We start from the raw sequence: 18,429 nt of genomic DNA, 5'->3' as shown, positions 1-18,429 counted from the left end.
CCCTTGTAGGGGGCACTTGAGAGGCAACCACACACTGATGTTTCTCTCCCTCTCTTTCTCCCTCCCTTCACCTCCCTAAAAGTAAATAAATAAAATCTTTATTTTAAAAAATATCTTCAAAATGAGCAATAGATGGGGACAGATACCCCACCAAAGGAGGTACAGCCAACTGGCTGCCTTCGGTGGCGAAAGACGGTCTGGGGCAGTCTGAGCAGCGCGGGGTGGGCAGTGCTGCTCAGGACCCCAAGGGCGAGCGCTTGTCCGCGGCCACGCCCACATGGACGCGGGTCGGAGGGAGGGAGGGGCCGCTGCCCCGCAGCCGTGAGGTCCGGTGTGTGTGCAGCGACACACTTGTCAGCACTGGGGCAGCGGCTGGGCCGTGCTGGTGGGACTCACACCTTATTCGCATCTCCTGGAGGCAGCTGGCCTGACAGAGTGGGGACGGGCTGTGGGAAACGTGTGGCACCGGCCTCGGTGCAGCAGAGGCTGAGCCAGCGGGGCGGGGCCTCTCCTGCGGGTGCCAGGCCTGGGGGTGTGGAGGCTGAGGTGGAGGAGACCGCGGTGGGATCCCGGAGGGCAGCTCAGGACCCTGCGGGTCCAGGCTCCTTGATTTGGAGAGAGAGCGGCTTTAGAGTGACAATGACAATGGCCCTGGTGATACAGGGTGCAGCTGGCAGGGGGGGAGGGCAAAAAAAGATTTGGAATGGTGTCCAGAACTCAAGGTGTATGGGAATATTGGAAAGACATATATGACGTCCTCACCACTTCCCCCCCACAGGTGTGAGTTGGGAGAAGGGACACATGGAGCTGGAACATGCAGGGCTGTTTTGTACAGCCACAGCCTCGTGGCTAATCCATGGCCTGGTCATTTAACATGTCTATAGCCTTTGATGGGTCACTTGGATATGTTAAATGGCTGTGGCCAGGCTTGGAGCCAGGGGGATGAAGTCACTCCCCCCAAGATGTAACTGGGGGCAGGTCCTCCGAGTTACAGCGCCTGCGTGGGAGCTTGGAGAAGATTGGCCCTAGGACACGGGGCCACACCTGCCCAGACTCACGAGGGCAGCCCAGTAAACTTGTAATAACACAGAAATACTGGCCGTGGAACTGACCGAGGGAGGAGTCGGAAACAGGGGTACAGAGGAAGATTGGCGCAGGGATTTAAACCCAGACGTGGAAGCCGCTGGGGAGGGAAGCCATGAGGTTTTAGCAGAGTGGGGACCCCTGCAGCTTTGGTAGAAGAGGCCCACATGGCTTTGGGGTGCTCCCTGTGGCCACGTGGCCTGGAAAGCAGGAGAGACTTTGGGAAAATGGGTACAAAGAACTCTTGCCAGTGGACCGTGAGAGGGTGCCACATGACTTTTTAAAAAATATATTTTACTGATTATGCCATTACAGTTGTCCTATTCCCCCCTTCATCCCCCCCTTCATTCCCCCACAATCCCCCCTTTCATTTATGTCCATGTGTCACAAGCTCTTTAGATTCTACATTTTCCACACTACTCTTGCCCTCCCCCTATCTATTTTCTATTTACTGTCTATGCTACTTATTTTCTGTACCTTCTCCCCCCATCTCCTCCTCCCACTCCTCTGCTAACCCTCCATGTGATCTTCATTTCTATGGTTCTGCTCCTGATCTAGCTGTCCTCTTAGCTTGCTTTTGTTTTAGGTGTGGTTGTTAATAACTGTGAGTTTGCTGTCCTTTCACTCTTCATATTTTTTATCTTCTTTTTCTTAGATAAGACCCTTTAGCTTTTTTTTAAATTTATTTCTCTATCTTTAGAGGGGAAGGAGAGAGGGAGAGAAACATCAATGTATGGTTGCCTTTCATGCATCCCCTGCTGCAGGGAACTGGCCTGCAACCCAGGCATGTGCCCTGACTGGGAATTGAACCATGATCCTCTGGTTCACAGGCCTGTGCTCAATCCACTGAGCTACACCAGCCAGGGCCTTAACTTTTCATATAATAAGGGCTTGGTGATGATGAACTCCTTGAATTTGATCTTATCTGAGAAGCACTTTATCTGTCCTTCCATTCTAAATGCAAGTTTTGCTGGATAGAGCAATCTTGGTTGTAGGTCTTGGGATTTCATGACTTGGAATACCTCTTTCCAGCCCCTTCTTGCCTGTAAGGTCTCTTTTGAGAAATCCGCTGACAGTCTGATGGGGACTCCTTTGTAGGTGACTGTCCCCTTAGCTCTTGCTGCTTCTAGGATTCTCTCCTTCATTTTAATCTTGGCTAATGTAATGATGACATGTCTTGGTGTGTGCATGACTTTGGATTAATTGGAGATCCTGCCTGGACGGTGACACAGCCGACGGTATCAGCGGCCTGGAAAAATGGACGGATGCTGTTCTGATTTATGGTACCCGGGGCTGGGACACTGGGAGATGGGAGCACTGTGTGTGTGTGTGTGTGTGTGTTGGTGTGTACCCTAAAGGACTTTGATATTTTAATGGAGGCGTTAGGTCTGAATAGCATTAAATAAACATTTCTTCGTTACCTTTTCACAAATCTCTGGCACTGAGAGAAGTCTTTCCAATTGGCGACAGGGGATAGGGCCCAGTAGGGGGGTCCGGACGGTATTAGTACACCACCCTCTGGAGTCCGGGGCCCCAGTGTATCTGTTTTCTGTAACAGTTTTTTTTTTTTTTGCATCCCTGGGTGGGCCAAATATTGCCCCTCTTGGACCTCTGCTCGGTAACACTGGAACCCAAAGTCCCACACCTGAGGCCCCTCTGTCCCGGGCCAACCCCAGAGGACTTTCACCAGCAGACACACGAGACAGGTAGTCGGGTTCCTGCCACTTCTCCCTGGGAAAGTGACCCTGTGCTGGCTGGGGTAAGGCATCCCTGACAGAAAGCGGGGCTTTTGTCACAGAACGGGGTTGGAGAGGAAAGGGCAGGGGAGGCAGGAGGCAGGTGGGGCGTCTGCGTTCAGAACGAAACATCTGTGCAGAACGAGAACCACCGGACCCCGAGTCACTCCACCAGCAGGGCACAAAGGGGACATGGGGCAGGTCAAGGAGGGCGGGGACAGACATCAGCAACACACGTGTGACCTCAGGGACACCCTCAGGGACCAACTCTCACACGGCACTCGCAGATTTTCCCCTGTCCTCTCCCTCCCCTTCCACCTACAGTGACCTTACATCTCGGTTTGCCCTTTATCCCGAGGACATCTACACATATCACATCCTTAGAGGGCATGTGACTCAGAGTCAGTGTCGCCCGGTGGAGAAAGCGTGGAAATGTTCGAGCTTGGAGACGATGTGGAAACATTGTGAGGTTTCCGGTGCAGTGTTACAACGCACACAGCTTGACATGTATTGTAACAAACGCTCAGACAGACAGCGCCCTCAGGCAACGGGAACTGGAGGAGGGAAGGAGCAGAAGTGGGCGGTGCCGGGAGGAAGGTTTGAAGAACAGGTGACGGAGTGACATAAATGGAGGACTTCGGCCAAGTCCATGCTCTGCCTTGAGGACAGAATAAAAGGACAAGGGACATAGTGCAGGGTGGTGGGCAGTGTGAGAACAGACTACAACTTCTTGGACAGTCTTCCCAGGGTGACATGGGGGTCCCTGTCCCCTCCTGCGACCTGGGAGGCCCGTGGCGGCCTGTGGCGGAATGGTGTGCAGTGGCTCCCTCTGCGCAGCTCGTTGGAGCCCAGGGGCCACTGCCCTGGGGCGGCCACCCCCGGAGGCTCTGTGGAACCATCCAAACGGAGCCCCGCCCTCCCCCAAGGCACGGAATGCCCCCAATGACTCGGCCCAGCCCCCAGAGTCACCCGAGCCGTGCATGTCTCCCCACGCAGGGCCGTGACGCGGCAGAGCAGAGGAAAGCCTTCCTGATGGGCTCTCAGGTCCTGACCCACAGGGCATCATGGGGTTGCTCTGCACCGCAGGAGCTGGCGGGCTTGTCGCACACGCAGGCAACACGGGAACGGATGGAGGACAGGAGGGGAGGGGGTCAGGCTGGGGCCAAGTGGGGCGACGTGCACCATCGCCCACCACCTCGCACCCGCTGGACAAGAGCCGCCCCGAGGCCCCGCCTGCTGCCCCCCCTGCCTGGGCTACTCCTGTCCACTCCACCGGCCCCGCCCATCTAGCCTTAGGCCCCCAAGCCGAGGTCCTTCCGTGGCTCCACATCCCTCCCAGGGTGAAGCCGTGGGCTTTTAGGCCTCCTCAGCTCCGCCTCAGTCACGTCCCAGCCCCCTCGCCTATCCACGCGTGTCTGTTCCCCAAACTTCCTTTCTCCCTCCACCTTGAGCCCCATTCCTGGTTGGCTGTTTGCAGGGGGCTTGTTCCAACTCCAAGACCAGGCTGCCCCCATCTCCAGCCTTCCCCCCACATGCACGAAGCCCCTGGTGTCCCCACCGATGCCCCCTACCCACAGCCTGCACCTCACATTCCATCCCTGTGCCCCCTGGTGCCCAGCCCTGTGTTCGCCACCCCCCCCCGTGTCCCCGAGTCTCCCGGTCCTCCGCACCTCCGACCCCCCCCCCCCCGTGCATCTCTGACCCGCCCCCCAGCCCCGGGTCCCCGCACCTCCCCATGTTGCCTCCCCACTCCCAGCCCCGCGCCCTGTCCAGCACCCTTCCCATCTCCTTGTCCCCGCGTCCCCGATGCTCCACACCTCCTCACACCCTCCAGCCCCCGCCCTGTCGTCCGCTCTCATCCCATCCGGAGGCCAGCGCCCCCGCGCTGCGCTGGCCAGCGCGCCCAGGTGGATGCGCGCGCGTTGCGTGGAGACAGGCGCCGGGCACACCCTAGCACGCCGACCCGCCTCCAGCGCCGCGGATTGGCTTCCCGCGGGCTGACGGGACCCGATTGGCTCGCATCACGCGCAGGCCGGCCCGTTTCACGGTGGGTAGCACCGCATCGTGGATGGTGCTCAGTCCCGCCGCGGCCCCCAGGAGCTTGGAGCCCCAGTGGCCGGGCGGGGCCGGGCGGGGGCACCGCCTGAGCCTCTCCGCCGCCCACCCCGGACCCGCGGCCAAGGACATCCTGGGGTCGCGGCCGCAGCCCGTGGCTGCGGGCGGCGGACAAAGGACCATGCAGGGCCGAGGGATGCGGCGCGGAGCGCGCGGGAGCCCCTGAGCACGGCCCGGGTGGGCGGGACGGCCGCGATGCCTTGGTTCCCGGTGAAGAAGATCCGCAAGCAGATAAAGCTGCTCCTCCTGCTGGTGCTGCTCACCTGCGCCGCGTGGCTCACCTACGTGCACCTGAGCCTGGTGCGCCAGGGCCACGCGCTGCGCCAGCGGCTGGGCTACGGGAGAGGTACGGGAGGGGGCGCGCGCCCCGGGGAGGGGGGCGGTGAGGGCCCGGCGCCCGACGTGGACCAGACCCACCCGCAACCCTCGTCCGCCCTTCCCAGAGCGGCTGGATCGGGGCAGGGGGCTTGATTTGGCTTGTCCTAGACACCCAGTGACGTCATCAGCGGCAAGCGCGACCCTCTTGGGGACCGTCCCGGCGCCTAGGCGGACTGGGCTTTGGCCTGAGCCCGGCGCTGACGTGGTTAACAGGGATCTCCCCGGGCGCGCCGGGAGTTCCAGAAGCGAAGCCCAGCTGCCGCCTCCACCGCCGGTCTGTGTACTTAGCAGAGCCGCGGGTTCCCCATCTGCGGAGGGGGTGCAGAGAGCCACTGGAAGGCGTCCCGGAGGGTGCGCCCTAGGTGCACCTGTGCCCCAGGCCGTGTGACGGGGAAGACTCGGTGGCGGAGCCACCCAGGGGTGAACTCGTGCGGGCTGCTGGAGCTGACCCTCTAGTGGGGACAGACAGTGCACCCCGGGAAACGCATCGGGCCCCGGTGAGCTCTGTGGGCGATCCAGGGGAGGGGGAGGCCTCTGGGAGATGGTGACCTTCGACACAACCTGTTCCAACAGCAGGAACAGCAGGAAAACTCGAGTGCCACGAGGAGGGAATAGGGGAGAGGGAACCTCCTCGGGCGGAAACATCCCAGCCAGGCTACCCGACGCGTCTCCAGGAAGTGGGGTGTCCTTGGGGGGTGGCGGTGAGAGTCAGAACAATGACTTTGACCCATCGCATCTGGGGCCCGTCCACTGAGGGGTCCAGACCTCCCCGTTGAGTCCCATTCCCTCCCCACTTACCAGAGCCCCTCCATTTCCCTGTGGTGTGCCTGACAGCTGGCTTTGCGGACCCCAGGCCAGGGGTCTGGGCTTGTCGCCACCCCACCCCCCAAGCCATGCACCTCACAGACACCACATCATCAAGAGGCCTCCGGCAAGGCTCAGCCCCTAAAAGGAGCACCCTCCCCCAGCCGCACCCTCCCCCGCCATCTATCAGTGAATAAAGCAGGACCCCAGAGCACCCAACACCAGCTCCCTGCTCACACGGCTGTGTGGTTTTCGGAGCAGCCACAGTCCTCCCCAACCTGACTTCCGGAGCAGCCGGGAGCCTAGCTCAGCAAACAGGAGGGGGCGGAGGCGTGGGAACTCCACTTCTGGGACCTCTGAAGCTGGGCAGGAGCTGTTCAGGGTCCTGCAAGACCAGGCCCCACCCAGCACCTTCCAGGAGCAACCCCAGCCCCTGGGCTGCAGCCCCACGTCCTGGCAGGCATCTGAGCCCCCGCCAGGGCCGGGCTGCACGTGCCCGAGGCCGTCCTGGCTGTGGGTCAGTGCTGCCTTCGCCTCCAGCAGGGAGGCCACGTTGGAGTGTGGCGGCACTGCCTTCCCAGGGTCCTGCCTCCTGTGCAGTCAGTCAGAGGGCCCCCTGGGAGGGGAGGTGGGAGGCAGGGAGCCTGTCCAGACCTTGCTGTGCTGGGGCCGAGCGCCACAGGAACATGGGGCAGCCTGGGTGGGGACCCCACTCCCACAGGCTCCCAGTGATGGGCACGGAGGTCAAAAGCCCAGGCTTGGCCCTGGAGCAGAGTGGAGATCTGGGCTGGGTGTCCCTGGGAGGGGGTCCTGGAGGGCAGAGGTGGGGTGCAGTAAAGCCTCCCCTCAGAGACCTAGATCCTGGGTTTGGACCCCCAGCAGTGGGGGGTGTTCAGGAAGGAGGTCTGGGCACTGGGGACCCAGAGGTGGTCGGCTCCGGGCTAGGTGGGTGGGGTTACACGGACAAACCTGGGACGGCCTCCCTGCCGGCCCACCTTGGCCTCAGATCCCCGGCAGCCAGAGCAGCGCGCCTGTGCCTCCTCCGCCGGGTGGGTGCCAGGACTCCTTCGGGCCCTGACCCCCATCTCAAGGGCAGCAGCTGGTGCGGCTGCAGCGGGGGCGGCTTAGCCTCCAGACAACAAGCTCGGGCACCAAGCAACCCTTAGTGCTCAGGTCTGGGAAGGGAGGCAGGCACCAGACACCCCAGCACACGGGAGGAGAGCTGAGGGCACAGCAGTCCGGGGGTTGCCCTGGGGGTGGAGCCCTGGGGAGGTGAGCCAGATGGGGGGGTGCACATGTACACTAGCGTGTGCATACACATTAACTCTGCTCCCTCACACCCGCCAGGGGCTGGGAGAGCCAGGTAGAGGGCCCCAGGCCACTGCAGTGGGACGTGGGAGAAGGACCCGGCACCTGTCCCCCCGAAGGCCAGGAGGCCTGGTATCGCGGGGGAGCCGAGGGAGGAGGGGCCTCAGCAGGAGACACTGGCCCTCCTGCCCTGGCCCAGCCACGGAGGACGGCGGTGCCTGACCCCAGCAGCAGGGCCAGTGGCCTGGGGAGAGCCTGGGCCCTGGTCACACCCACGTGCCCCCCACAGATGGTGAGAAGCTGACCGGCGTGACGGACAGCCGGGGCATCCCGGGGGCGCTGTCCACGCAGAGGGCAGAAGACTCCAGCGAGAGCCGCGAGGAAGAGCAGGCGGTGAGCAGGGCCGTGGGAGAGGCCCCGTGTCCCACTCACGGGGACCCCGAGTCCCTTCCTGTGGGCCGTGAGCGTGGAGGGCTCGGCTGGGGCCCAGACACAGGCAGACGGGGGCCTGGAGGTCCAGGGGGCCTGGGCGTGGGGCCTCCCTGCCTTCACGGTGCTCAGCTCTGCCCCGCGCGCTTCCTCTCCTGCAGCCCGATGGCCCAGGCCCAAACGTGCTGCTTCCTGGGGGGACCGGAAGGCCACCCCCCCTGAACCTCACCCATCGGGCCCCTCCATGGCGGGAGGAGGTGAGCTCTGAGCCTGCAGGGGCCTGGGGGCTGAGTGGGCCGGGGGAGCCGGGTGGAAGGTGAGACGCCGCCTCCCCCCAGTACCTGGGGCAGGCGAACCTGCACGTGTTTGAGGACTGGTGCGGAGGCGCCGTGGGCCACCTGAGGAGGAACCTGCACTTCCCTCTGTTCCCCCACGTGAGTGCCGGGCTGGTGTGGGGCACCGCTGGCCTTCCGGGGTGGGCAGGGGTCAGGTGGGGGCTGACGTCAGAGTCACTGCCCCAGATGCGCACCACCGTGAAGAAGCTGGCCGTGTCCCCCAAGTGGAAGAACTATGGGCTCCGGATCTTCGGCTTCATCCACCCGGCAAGAGATGGTGTGTGGAAGGGGCCCCGAGAGGGGTGGGGGCCTGCCCTGCAGGGCCCCCAACCTCCTGAGCCCCTGTCTTATGGCCTAGGAGACGTCCAGTTTTCTGTGGCTTCGGATGACAACTCTGAGTTCTGGCTGAGCCCCAGTGAGAGCCCGGCAGGTGCCCAGCTGGTGGCCTTTGTGGGCAAGGTACCCTGACCCCAGCCCTGTTTTCCGCCCGCCCCTGCCTCTCTTCTCTGGGCTTCTTGAGGCTTTGGTACCCTGTCCCCTCCAGCTTCTCAGAACAGGGTGGGATGGGTTGGTGCCCCCGAGGGAGGGTGATCCCCCACCTCATGTCACCCCCCAGACTGGCTCCGAATGGACGGCGCCTGGAGAGTTCACCAAATTCAGCTCCCAGGTGTCCAAGCCCAGACGGTGAGTGACAGGAGCATGTGCATACGCGTGTGCACGCGCGAGGACCCTAGGGACAGGTCCCGAGCCCCCCACCTCCTCTGGGGCTCTTGGGGCGGGACAGGGCATGTCCCCTGACTCCTCGTGTCCCCAGGCTCATGGCCTCCCGGAGGTACTACTTTGAGCTGCTGCACAAGCAGGACGACCAAGGCTCAGACCACGTGGAAGTGGGCGTGAGTGCGCCCCGACCCCCCTCCAAGCCCTGGCCCCCCTCCAGCCGCTGTTCCCACTGTCCCTGCCAAAGGAAAGACAGCTGTGGGCCCTGCCCCAAGGGGCTTCCTGTCTCATTGACAGCTGTCAGCACTGCCGGCAGGCTTCCTGGAGGAGGGGGCACTTGAGTGAGCCTTGAGAGCTGAGAGACTCATGGGTGGTCCAGTGTGGGGAGGGTCTGGGGTGAGGGTGCATCAGGAGCTGCCCTGAGCAGCAGGGCCCGGGCAGCTCAGGCTTCTGAGAGTGAGGCCGCGGGGTTTACTCCTCAGGCCACTGAGCAGAGAGAGCTGGGGACGCTCGTACAGGGCCGTCAGTCTATGGACGGGAGGTGGGGGTGGGAGAGCAGCAGACAGAGACCTGAGCCCGGCTGAGTGCGGGCCGGTGACCATGGCGGGCGAGGAGCCCCTCAGCCCAGCTCTGGGACGCCCCAGGTATCTGGTGTGTGTGGAACGTCCCCTTGCTTGGCGGAGGGTCCAGGCCGAGATGCGGATTTGGGGTGAACTTACAGATACCAGGGGTGGAGGGCCCAGGATGAATGGGGAAGGGAAGAGGGCCTTGGGACAGCCCTTGGGACCCCCAACTTGAGAGGGGTGGGGAGAGACAGCCTCTGCAGAGCAGACTGGGGAGCAGCTGCGGAAATGGGGAGGTTGGGGAGGGCGTGGTCTCTGGCCCTTGGAGGTCCAGCATGGCCTCCAGGACTGCAGTGGACTGCAGACTGGGGTGGGGGGGGCAGGTGAGAGAGCACTCAGGATGTCAGGGGAGGCCGGGGGTGCCCTTCCCTACCAGCAGGGCCCCCAGCCTTCTGGGCCTCCCCCCGGTTTCCTGAATTCCCTTCCCAGGACCCCTGGGAGCTTCCTGTACCCTTGAAGGGCTGGCCTCGACTCATTCCCCACTGTCTTGTCAGGGAAGCCCCACAGTTCCCTGTCCCCTCCACGTTCCCCCCCCACACACCCTCTGTCCCTGACCACCCTCTCCACCCACAGTGGCGAGCCTTCCTGCCAGGCCTGAAGTTCGAGGTCATAGGCTCTGCACACATCTCCCTGTACACAGGTGTGGGGCTGGCGCCTCTGGGGGGGAGGGGGGGACGCAGCCTCTGCAGGGTGGCCTCCAGCTGTGGGCAGGGGCGTTCTGGGCAGCATACACACCCTTCCTTCCCCAGACGAGTCAGCCCTGAAGATGGACCACGTGGCCCATGTCCCGCAGTCCCCAGCCAGCCATGTGGGGGGGCGCCTGCCACAGGAGGAGCCCAGAGCCGACATGCTGAGGCCAGACCCCCGAGACACCTTCTTCCTCAGTGAGAGAGGCCCTCGGGGTGGGGAGGCCGGTGGGGGCTCTGGGCTGCTGAGCTGAGACCACCCTTCCTGCAGCTCCTCGGGTGGAGCCTTCGAGTCTGGAGAATGTGCTGGAGCCCTGCGCCTACGCACCCACCTACGTGGTCAAGGACTTTCCTATCGCGAGATACCAGGGACTACAGTTTGTAAGTGCCTCTGGCCAAGACGGTCCGGGTCCCCCCTCCCACCAGGGTCCCCGGAGCGCCCCCAGCCCTGCCCTGAGCCCTCTGCGCCACCCAGGTGTACCTGTCCTTCGTTTATCCCAATGACCACACGCGCCTCACTCACATGGAGACGGAGAACAAGTGCTTCTACCGAGAGTCGCCGCTGTACCTGGAAAGGTGGGCGGGGCAGCGCCCGGGCAGGGGGCGGGGCCTCCGCGAGCTGGTCTCTGAGGCTCCGCACCCCCAGGTTCGGGTTCTACAAATATATGAAGATGGACCAGGAGGAGGCGGGGGAGGACGACGAGCAGGTGCAGCGCCGGGCCTTCCTCTTCCTCGACCCAGACGGTGAGTGCCCCCAGCGCCCCCGGCTGGCGCCCGCCCGGGGAGGTTGAGGCAGATCGGGCTGAACCGCGCTCTCTGCAGACTTCTTGGATGAGGAGGACGACGCGGAGCTGCTGGACGGTCTGGAGCCCACGGACGCAGGCCCGACGCAGAGCGGCCGCCGCCTGCCCGCCGCCAGAGCCCCCACCGAGGCCGCAGCCACCTCCACCCCGCCCACACCGCCTCGCCTGGCGCACCAGCGGATCCCCGGGCGATCCCGGGCGCTGAGCTGGGCCGCCGGGGCTGCCCCGCCGCTGCCTCTCCTCCTGGGCCGCGCCCCGCCGCCCCGCACAGCGGCGGCTCCGCAGCCCCCAAAGGTCTATGTGACGCGGGTGCGTCCCGGCCCGCGGGCGCCCCCTCGGGCCCTGGAGCCACTCAGCCCAGGTGGCCCGCCGTGGCCACCTTTCCCGGGGGTCTTCCTGCGCCCCAGACCTCTGTCCAGGGTGCAGCTGCGCGTGCCCCCACGCCCGCCCCGATCTCGAGGCTATAGGACCGGGGGCTCCCAGGCGCAGGCCACCCAGGGAAGCCGGGAGGGCCTGGCACGGCCGCTAGGACACGCAGCGCCCACGGAAAACTTGAACACGTCATCCGAAACGCGGCCTGTGACCTCCTTCCTGAGCTTGTCCCAGGCATCCAGGCCCCAGCCGCCTGGCGGGGAGGAGGAGGAGGAGGAGGAGGAAGGGGATGACAGGGTGCCTGGTGACCAGGCTGCCTCGGAGGACAGCGAGGAGGCCGCGGGCCCTGCGCTCAGCCGCTGGCGCGAGGAGGCCATCGACTGGCAGCGCACGTTCAGCGTGGGCGCGGTGGACTTCGAGCTGCTGCGCTCAGACTGGAACGACCTGCGCTGCAACGTGTCCGGGAACCTGCAGCTGCCGGAGGCCGAGGCTGTGGACGTGGTCGCGCAGTACATGGAGCGGCTGAACGCGCGCCATGGCGGGTACGGGGGAGGGGCAGGGAATGGAGACCCCGCCTCCTTGGGACCCTCAGGGAGGTGTCCTCTCCCCCCTGGACCCGTTACTGCCTGGGGCCCTCCGATGTTGGGAACCTCACCCCCGCCCCCTGTCAGGGCTGGCTCCCTATCACGTACCTCCAAACCCCAGCCTGTCCCTTGGACCTGGGTGCAGAAATGCCTCTAAGCCACCCAGGCCACTTCTCCACCCCGAGGTCAGGCTGAGAGCCCCTGGGCCTCTCCTCTGCCGGCAAAGCCTCACTGGGCCTCCCAGCAGGGTCTCCCTGGGAATCATGCAGGTCTCCTGCCTTGCTGCCCTCTGGGGTCACCCCCACTCTCCGGGCGCCCCAGTCTGGCCTCAAGGGAGGCGCTGGGGGGTTGGCGGAGCTGTGCTGTGCCTTGAAGGGGGCCAGACCAGGTCGTGGGCCCCAAAGGCCGCAGTCAGGGCCGTCTCCTTGCCTTGCGATGCAGCACTCTGAGCGGGAGAGTCTGACCTGTTTGGGCTGAAGACGGCCACGTTGCTGCCGTGGAGGAGAGTGGATGAGTGGGGAGCCCGAGGGGCCCGTGACTGGTGGGCTGATGTGTGACCTTGGCAGTGATGGGCCAGCCTGGCCTCTGGGGATCGGGGAGGTTTGGCTCTAGAGGCTGAGGGGACGGGCTTGCCCTCGGTTCTGTGCCTGAGTGCCCCAGGGCACGCGGGGTCTACCCAGCAGATCGGTGGTGGCTGTGGCCCCAAGACAAGAGTGCAGACTGACCCAGGGCATTTGGGACAGAATGTCCCTGGCTTTGGGGAGAGTGTGGTGGGCACGGCAGGGGTGGAAGTGGGGCATCTGAACAGGAAGTCAGCCAGGCTCCCAGTGTGGGGCAGGGGCCGGCCGGCGGTAGGAAGCCGGGCCTTCTGCGTCCAGGTTAGGGGCCTATTTTCCCAGGAGGAGGAGGAGCCTCCGGGTGTTTGTGGGCGGAGGGAGCAGGAAGGGACTGGAGGGCAGCTCGGGGCTTCTTCCCCAGAGACCAGGGTAGCCCCTGAGTTAGTGCCAGGGGAGGCTGACAGAGGCCGAAGGGGCCATGCGGGGTCCAGGAGGAGCCGGGAGGAAGGGGACAAGCACTCCGGAGGGACACCCCAGGGGAAGAGGAATGTGCCCATGTAGTGTGAGGGGACACTGAAGGCCACCAGCTAGAGACTGCTGATGGCCCTGGAGGGCTGCTTTAGACCTGGAAGCCTCCTCCGGGGTGCAGTGGGTACCGCGGAGTGGTTCTGGGCCTGCCAAAAGGGTCGCGGTGGAGAGATGACCCGAGAGGAATGGCCTGGGCCGGCCCATCACCTCCCCGCGAGCTGTCCCGAGTGGTGGGGCCCAGCGCGGGACTGCCTTTGGGGAACTCCCCCAGGGTGGGGCAACAGGCGGGGCCTCGTTTCTGGGGCTGGGGGCTGATCTGGTCTCGGTTCCCAGGCGCTACGCACTGCTGCGGATCGTGAACGTGGAGAAGCGCCGGGATTCCGCACGTGGGAGCCGCTTCCTGCTGGAGCTGGAGGTGCGGGAGCGCGGTGGCGGTCGCCTGCGTCTGTCCGAGTATGTCTTCCTGCGCCTGCCAGGCGCCCGCGCCGCAGACGAGGACGGAGAGAGCCCGGAGCCCGCACCCGCCGCCTCCGCGCGCCCCGACGGCCGCCCCGAGCTCTGCCGGCCGCTGCGCCTGGCCTGGCGCCAGGACGTCATGGTTCACTTCATCGTGCCAGGTGCGGGTGTGCCGCGGGGGCCTCCGGTTCGGCCGGGATGGTCTGGGAGGCCTTGTGGGGGGATCGCCAGCAAGGGGGGCCTCGTGGTGGGGTCGGACGGGCTCAGCGGCCCTGTCCTCCAGTGAAGAACCAGGCCCGCTGGGTGGCACAGTTCCTGGCGGACATGGCCGCGCTGCACGCACGCACCGGGGACTCGCGCTTCAGCGTGGTCCTGGTGGACTTTGAGAGCGAGGACATGGACGTGGAGCAGGCCCTGCGCACCACGCGGCTGCCCAGGTAACGGCGCGCCCCCGACACCAGTGGTGGGCGGGCACCCAGCGCGTATTCCCTCCTGGGGAGACAGGTTCTCCTGCGCCCAGGAGCCCTTACCTGTCATGCCCACCCCCCAGCTACCAGTACCTGCGGCGGAGCGGGAACTTTGAGCGCTCAGCAGGGCTGCAGGCGGGAGTGGACGCGGTGGAGGTAGGCAGGCAGGGCGCGGGTGGCGAGGTAGGGGCTGCGTCTCAGAGGAGAGGGCAGCTGGCAGACCTCCCTGCCGCTTCCAGGACCCGAGCAGCATCGTCTTCCTCTGCGACCTGCACATCCACTTCCCCCGCAACATCCTGGATGGCATCCGCAAGCACTGTGTGGAGGGCCGGCTGGCCTTTGCCCCTGTGGTCATGCGCCTGGGCTGTGGGAGCTGGCCGGGGGACCCGCACGGTAATGCTGGGGTCCAATCCGGGCCGCCTGGGACCTCTCCCGTCCCTTGAGGCTGGTCTGGGCCCCATCAGTGCCCCTGTGATGCCCTGTGGTGTCTGGGGCCCCCCCGCGCATGGTACCCAGGTCCTCCCTCCAGTGCCGAGTCGTGTGCAGGGCTCCTAGGTTAGGACCCACACGGAGGGGTGACCCTGGGAGCCCCCTGCTGAGTGAGGGGACCTGCCCCGTCAGGAGGAGGGGAACTCTCCCAGGACCAAGGTCTAAAGGCCGCCCCCCCACCTTCCGCCCAGGATACTGGGAGGTGAACGGCTTTGGCCTGTTCGGGATCTACAAGTCGGACTTCGACCGCATCGGGGGCATGAACACTGAGGAGTTCCGGGACCAGTGGGGCGGCGAGGACTGGGAGCTGCTGGACAGGTGACCCTCCCACCACTGCTCGGACAGACGTCCTCACCAAGGACCTGCCGGCCTGCAGAGACCCGGGGCCCCACCCCAGGGTCCCGTAGAGACCAGTTCTACCCAAAGGCCCTGCAGGCCCAGTGGGCGCCCCGGGGCCCCCACCTGCCCCGGGGCCCCCAGCCCTGACACCTGTCTTCACCCAGGGTCCTGCAGGCGGGGCTGGAGGTGGAGCGGCTGCGCCTGAGGCACTTCTACCACCACTACCACTCCCGGCGGGGCATGTGGGGCACTCGAACCCGTGGCCAGAGGGGCGCCCGCAGGCAGGGGCCTTGAAGAGCTGACGCTGCCCAGTCGCCACTGCCGTCCTGAGCGCCCTCAGGGGTGTCCCTCCAGGCCCACCCAGGCTGCTGCCCCTCGGGCCCCTCCCCAGACATGCAGCCCTGACCCTGGGTCAGGCCCGGGCTGGTCCCCACCCGCTGTGCCACAATTTCTGTGAAATTTTGCCGTAGCGATGACGTTGTTTTCAGGATTTCCAAGAGTTCTGTCTGTTCCGTTTTTTATTCAGAATGAAATGAAATATTTTTTTTAGTTCTGACTGGTCCTCTGCCTGGCTCTTTTGTGCGGACGGAGATGGGCCCCTGTGACGGCCAGAGGGCCCTGCACCTGTGGGTGGCCCTGGGCCCCGCTGCTGCCCTCAACAACCTTCCCGACCTGCAGCTACAGCGGCCGTGCTGACCCCGCCCTCCACCCCCAAGTCCACTGCCCCGCTCATCCTTTCTCTTTGAACTTCTGTATTGGGCCCTGGAGGGGAAGGGCCCCAGAAGGACAAACACCGTCCTCACTACTGTGGCCCATGGAGTCATGTGGCCTTCTCACCTGTACACAAAGAGCCTTCACCATGAAGGTGGCGGCTGACCTGTGACCAGGTGCAGGGTATGAATCAGTTAGGTGGGACTTTTGCTCATGGAGCTGGAAGTTCAAGGAGAGGAGGGCACTAAAGAGCATCGGCCTGGAGGCTGGATGGTGCCGAGGACCAGCTCTCTAGGGCTCAGCCCCAGTTTCGAGCTGGGTTCAGGTTGCAGGAGGGAGGCTGGTGGTCCACCTGGTGCTGGGTGCCCGCCTGCATGAGGCACACGTAGCTGCTGTCACAAGTGCCACAAACGGTGGCATTTCTGACCTTGCAGTTCCGTAGGTGACATCCTAAAACCACTGTTCAACAGGGCAGCGCTCCTGCAGGCTCCAGGATGGAACCTACTTCCTTTCTAGAGGCCGCCTGGGTCTCTGGGCCCAGGGGCTCTTCCTCTGTCTTCAGAGCCAGCGTCCTACCATGTCCCCATCTCCCTCTCAGCCCTGCACCCCCCCCTCACGTCCTCTCCAACCCTGGCCCTTGGACAGTCATCTCCCCGTCTCGGTCAACATCCTTTCCTCACATCCACAGGGTCTCTTTTACCATGTGAGGGGCTGTTGCGGGTTCCAGGCCTTACAGTGCAAACCCTTACCGCTGTCAGCCTGGTACCTGCTCACTGGCGTTCAGTGGGGAGGCAGCCCAGCCAATCCTCTGGAGATTTGCCCATACATGTCCTTAAGTCAAACCTCACTCGGGTTTGTAACCTATGGACACAACGCAGCAGAAAGAATTTTGATAAAAGGAACCAGACAGACACTCCAGTCTGGCCCCGAGAACATTCTAGTGATGTCCCTGCTGGAGAAACAGCGGGGGGGGGGGGGGGGGGGTAGTCGTTCAGCTGTGGGGCGGCAGCAGCCAGGTGTTCAGAGATGCTAAGTCGCCTGTGACACTTGGGCTTCATCGTAAGTCCTGCTGGTCCACGTGCTCAAGTGCCCACAGGGTCGTGCCCACAGGGCAGAGCGCACAGGTGAGCTGCCACCCGCCCACTCAGACGCCCCCAGACGCCCCCAGCTGGTACTGCCCGCTGCTCCCTAAGTGTCTAGCCCAGATGGGTTGTCCGCACTTACAGGTGATGCACAGCGAGGAAACAACTAGCTCTGGACTTAAGAATTCACACACCGCGGGGGGGCGGGGGGCGGAGGAGCAGACTTCCATGCGTGTCGTTGGGAAAACTAGACAGACACGTGCAAAAAACCCCAGGAAAGTAGACCACTCTGGGACACCACGCACGAGACGAGTCTGGAAACGGATTACAGACTTCCACGCAAGACCGGAAACCAAGAAGTTCCTGGAGCAGACCAGGCAGCAGAGCCTCCAGCTCCACTCTCAGCAGGTCTCTTCCCAACGGGGCTCCCAGGGCGAGGGGACAACACTGCGCCGCACCCGACGGTTCTGCCAAGGGCACCGTCCACAAATCCACAGCCTGCTGAGCAGGCGAGCCCGCCTGCCGGTGACGCGCCCTGTGGGGGGGGTCACCATCCAAAATGCATGAGAAACTCACACCCCTTCACACCGAAATACCAAACCCTCTGATTTAAAAATGGGCAGAGGCCCTGAATAGACATTCCTCCCAAGAGGACATACAGACATCAAATAGGCATTCAAAAAAAAGGCTCGGCTTCACTAATCATCAGAGAAACACAAGTTAAAACTATAATGAGCCCTGGCTGGCAGGGCTCAGTGGATTGAGTGCCAGCCTGCGAACCAAGGGGTCACCTGTTCAGTTCCCAGTCAGGGCACACGCCGGGGTTGCAGGCCTGGTCCCCAGTAGGGGGCGCATGAGAGGCAACCACACATGGATGTGTCTCTCCCTCTCTTTCTCCCTTCCCCTCTCTGAAAATAAATAAATAAAATCATAAAAAATGAAAAATATCAAATTTTGAGAGATAAGAAAGAGGTAAGTAAGCCACAGTCAGGTAAAGCATACCCATCAGAAAAACAATGACCTCAGGAAGCATGAGAACGTTTCAGACGAAATTCCAGGTACTCTGGGTCGCACAGACACCCTAACTTACTGCTCCCCATGAACGACCACTGAATGAGCACCACGGTGTCCCAGGCACGGAGGACAAAGCCGTACACAAAGCAGATGAACCCCCTGCCCACGCAGGGCCAGCAGGCGCAGATGGCCAAGGAAGGCTGAGCGTGCTCGCTGGGCGACCTCGGGGGTCGGAAAGTGACACCAGAAAAGGGAGGGCGACTTTGAGAGCGCGGCAGACAGTGGTCAGAGAAAGCCGAGTCTGAGAAGAACACACCACAGCCCAGACCCAAAGGTCGGGCTGAGGGCCACCAGGGTGCAGGGGGGAGGGGCAGCGGCCAGAAGTGACATCTGAGGACATTTTAGAAGTCAATGACAAATGCCTGTCACCCCTCCCTTCCCATGCCATGCCACTGGACAGCAGAGGGGACCAAAGGTCTGCAGATCGGGAAGGAAGAAATAAAACCATTTGCAGACTTGATTATCTGTGTAGAAAATCCAGGGAGACAGAGAAACCCAGGGCGCATCGGTTGCAGTTCAGGGGCAGGGTGCCCGCTGACACATGAGCCCGGTCATCTTCCCATGTGCCAGCAACCAGCAGCCGGACCTTGAATGTTACAGCGCAACACCACTTACATTAGCACCATGGAAATGAAACACTGAGGTGTAACCCTAACAAAATCCGACCAGTTCTGTGTGAGGAAAACTAAAACTCTGACGAACGAAATAAAGAACTAAATAGAGCAGCATTCCACAAGCACAGACAGGAAGACT

General features: G+C 63.4%; 1 protein-coding gene across 3 annotated transcripts; it reads left to right on the top strand.

Moving 5' to 3' along the window:
- Window positions 1-4,886: 4,886 nt before the first annotated feature.
- B4GALNT4 (beta-1,4-N-acetyl-galactosaminyltransferase 4) lies at window positions 4,887-15,365 on the top strand. Of its 3 annotated transcripts, none has more exons than XM_037163133.2 (20): window positions 4,887-5,280; window positions 7,714-7,817; window positions 8,015-8,110; window positions 8,192-8,287; window positions 8,375-8,465; window positions 8,547-8,647; window positions 8,805-8,872; window positions 9,003-9,081; window positions 10,102-10,168; window positions 10,278-10,412; window positions 10,486-10,595; window positions 10,744-10,790; window positions 10,861-10,958; window positions 11,037-11,931; window positions 13,392-13,675; window positions 13,798-13,951; window positions 14,065-14,137; window positions 14,221-14,374; window positions 14,662-14,788; window positions 14,974-15,365. In XM_037163133.2, the coding sequence occupies exons 1-20, from the start codon at window positions 5,130-5,132 to the stop codon at window positions 15,101-15,103; spliced, it is 3,060 nt and encodes a 1,019-aa protein (XP_037019028.2). In that variant the 5' UTR covers window positions 4,887-5,129; the 3' UTR covers window positions 15,104-15,365. The 3 variants fall into 3 exon arrangements, with proteins under 3 accessions (XP_037019028.2, XP_037019027.2, XP_037019029.2); XM_037163132.2 differs by having other exon boundaries at window positions 10,690-10,790; XM_037163134.2 differs by lacking the exons at window positions 4,887-5,280; window positions 7,714-7,817; window positions 8,015-8,110 and having other exon boundaries at window positions 8,120-8,287; window positions 8,558-8,647; window positions 10,690-10,790.
- The last annotated feature ends 3,064 nt before the right edge of the window (window positions 15,366-18,429 follow it).

Source organism: Artibeus jamaicensis, unplaced genomic scaffold (assembly GCF_021234435.1).
Source record: "Artibeus jamaicensis isolate MK-2021 breed Jamaican fruit bat unplaced genomic scaffold, CSHL_Jam_final scaffold_537, whole genome shotgun sequence".
In the NCBI taxonomy this organism is placed as follows: Eukaryota; Metazoa; Chordata; class Mammalia; order Chiroptera; family Phyllostomidae; genus Artibeus; species Artibeus jamaicensis.
This window is presented reverse-complemented; position numbering and strand designations above follow the sequence as displayed.

Bases quoted from the DNA above. Each gene is read 5' to 3' on its own strand.
- B4GALNT4 (XM_037163132.2), top strand. From the start codon at position 5,130: ATGCCTTGGTTCCCGGTGAAGAAGATCCGCAAGCAGATAAAGCTGCTC. The intron at 8,648-8,804 runs GTACCCTGACCC...GTCACCCCCCAG, and splicing joins TGGTGGCCTTTGTGGGCAAG to ACTGGCTCCGAATGGACGGC. The intron at 14,138-14,220 runs GTAGGCAGGCAG...TGCCGCTTCCAG, and splicing joins CGGGAGTGGACGCGGTGGAG to GACCCGAGCAGCATCGTCTT.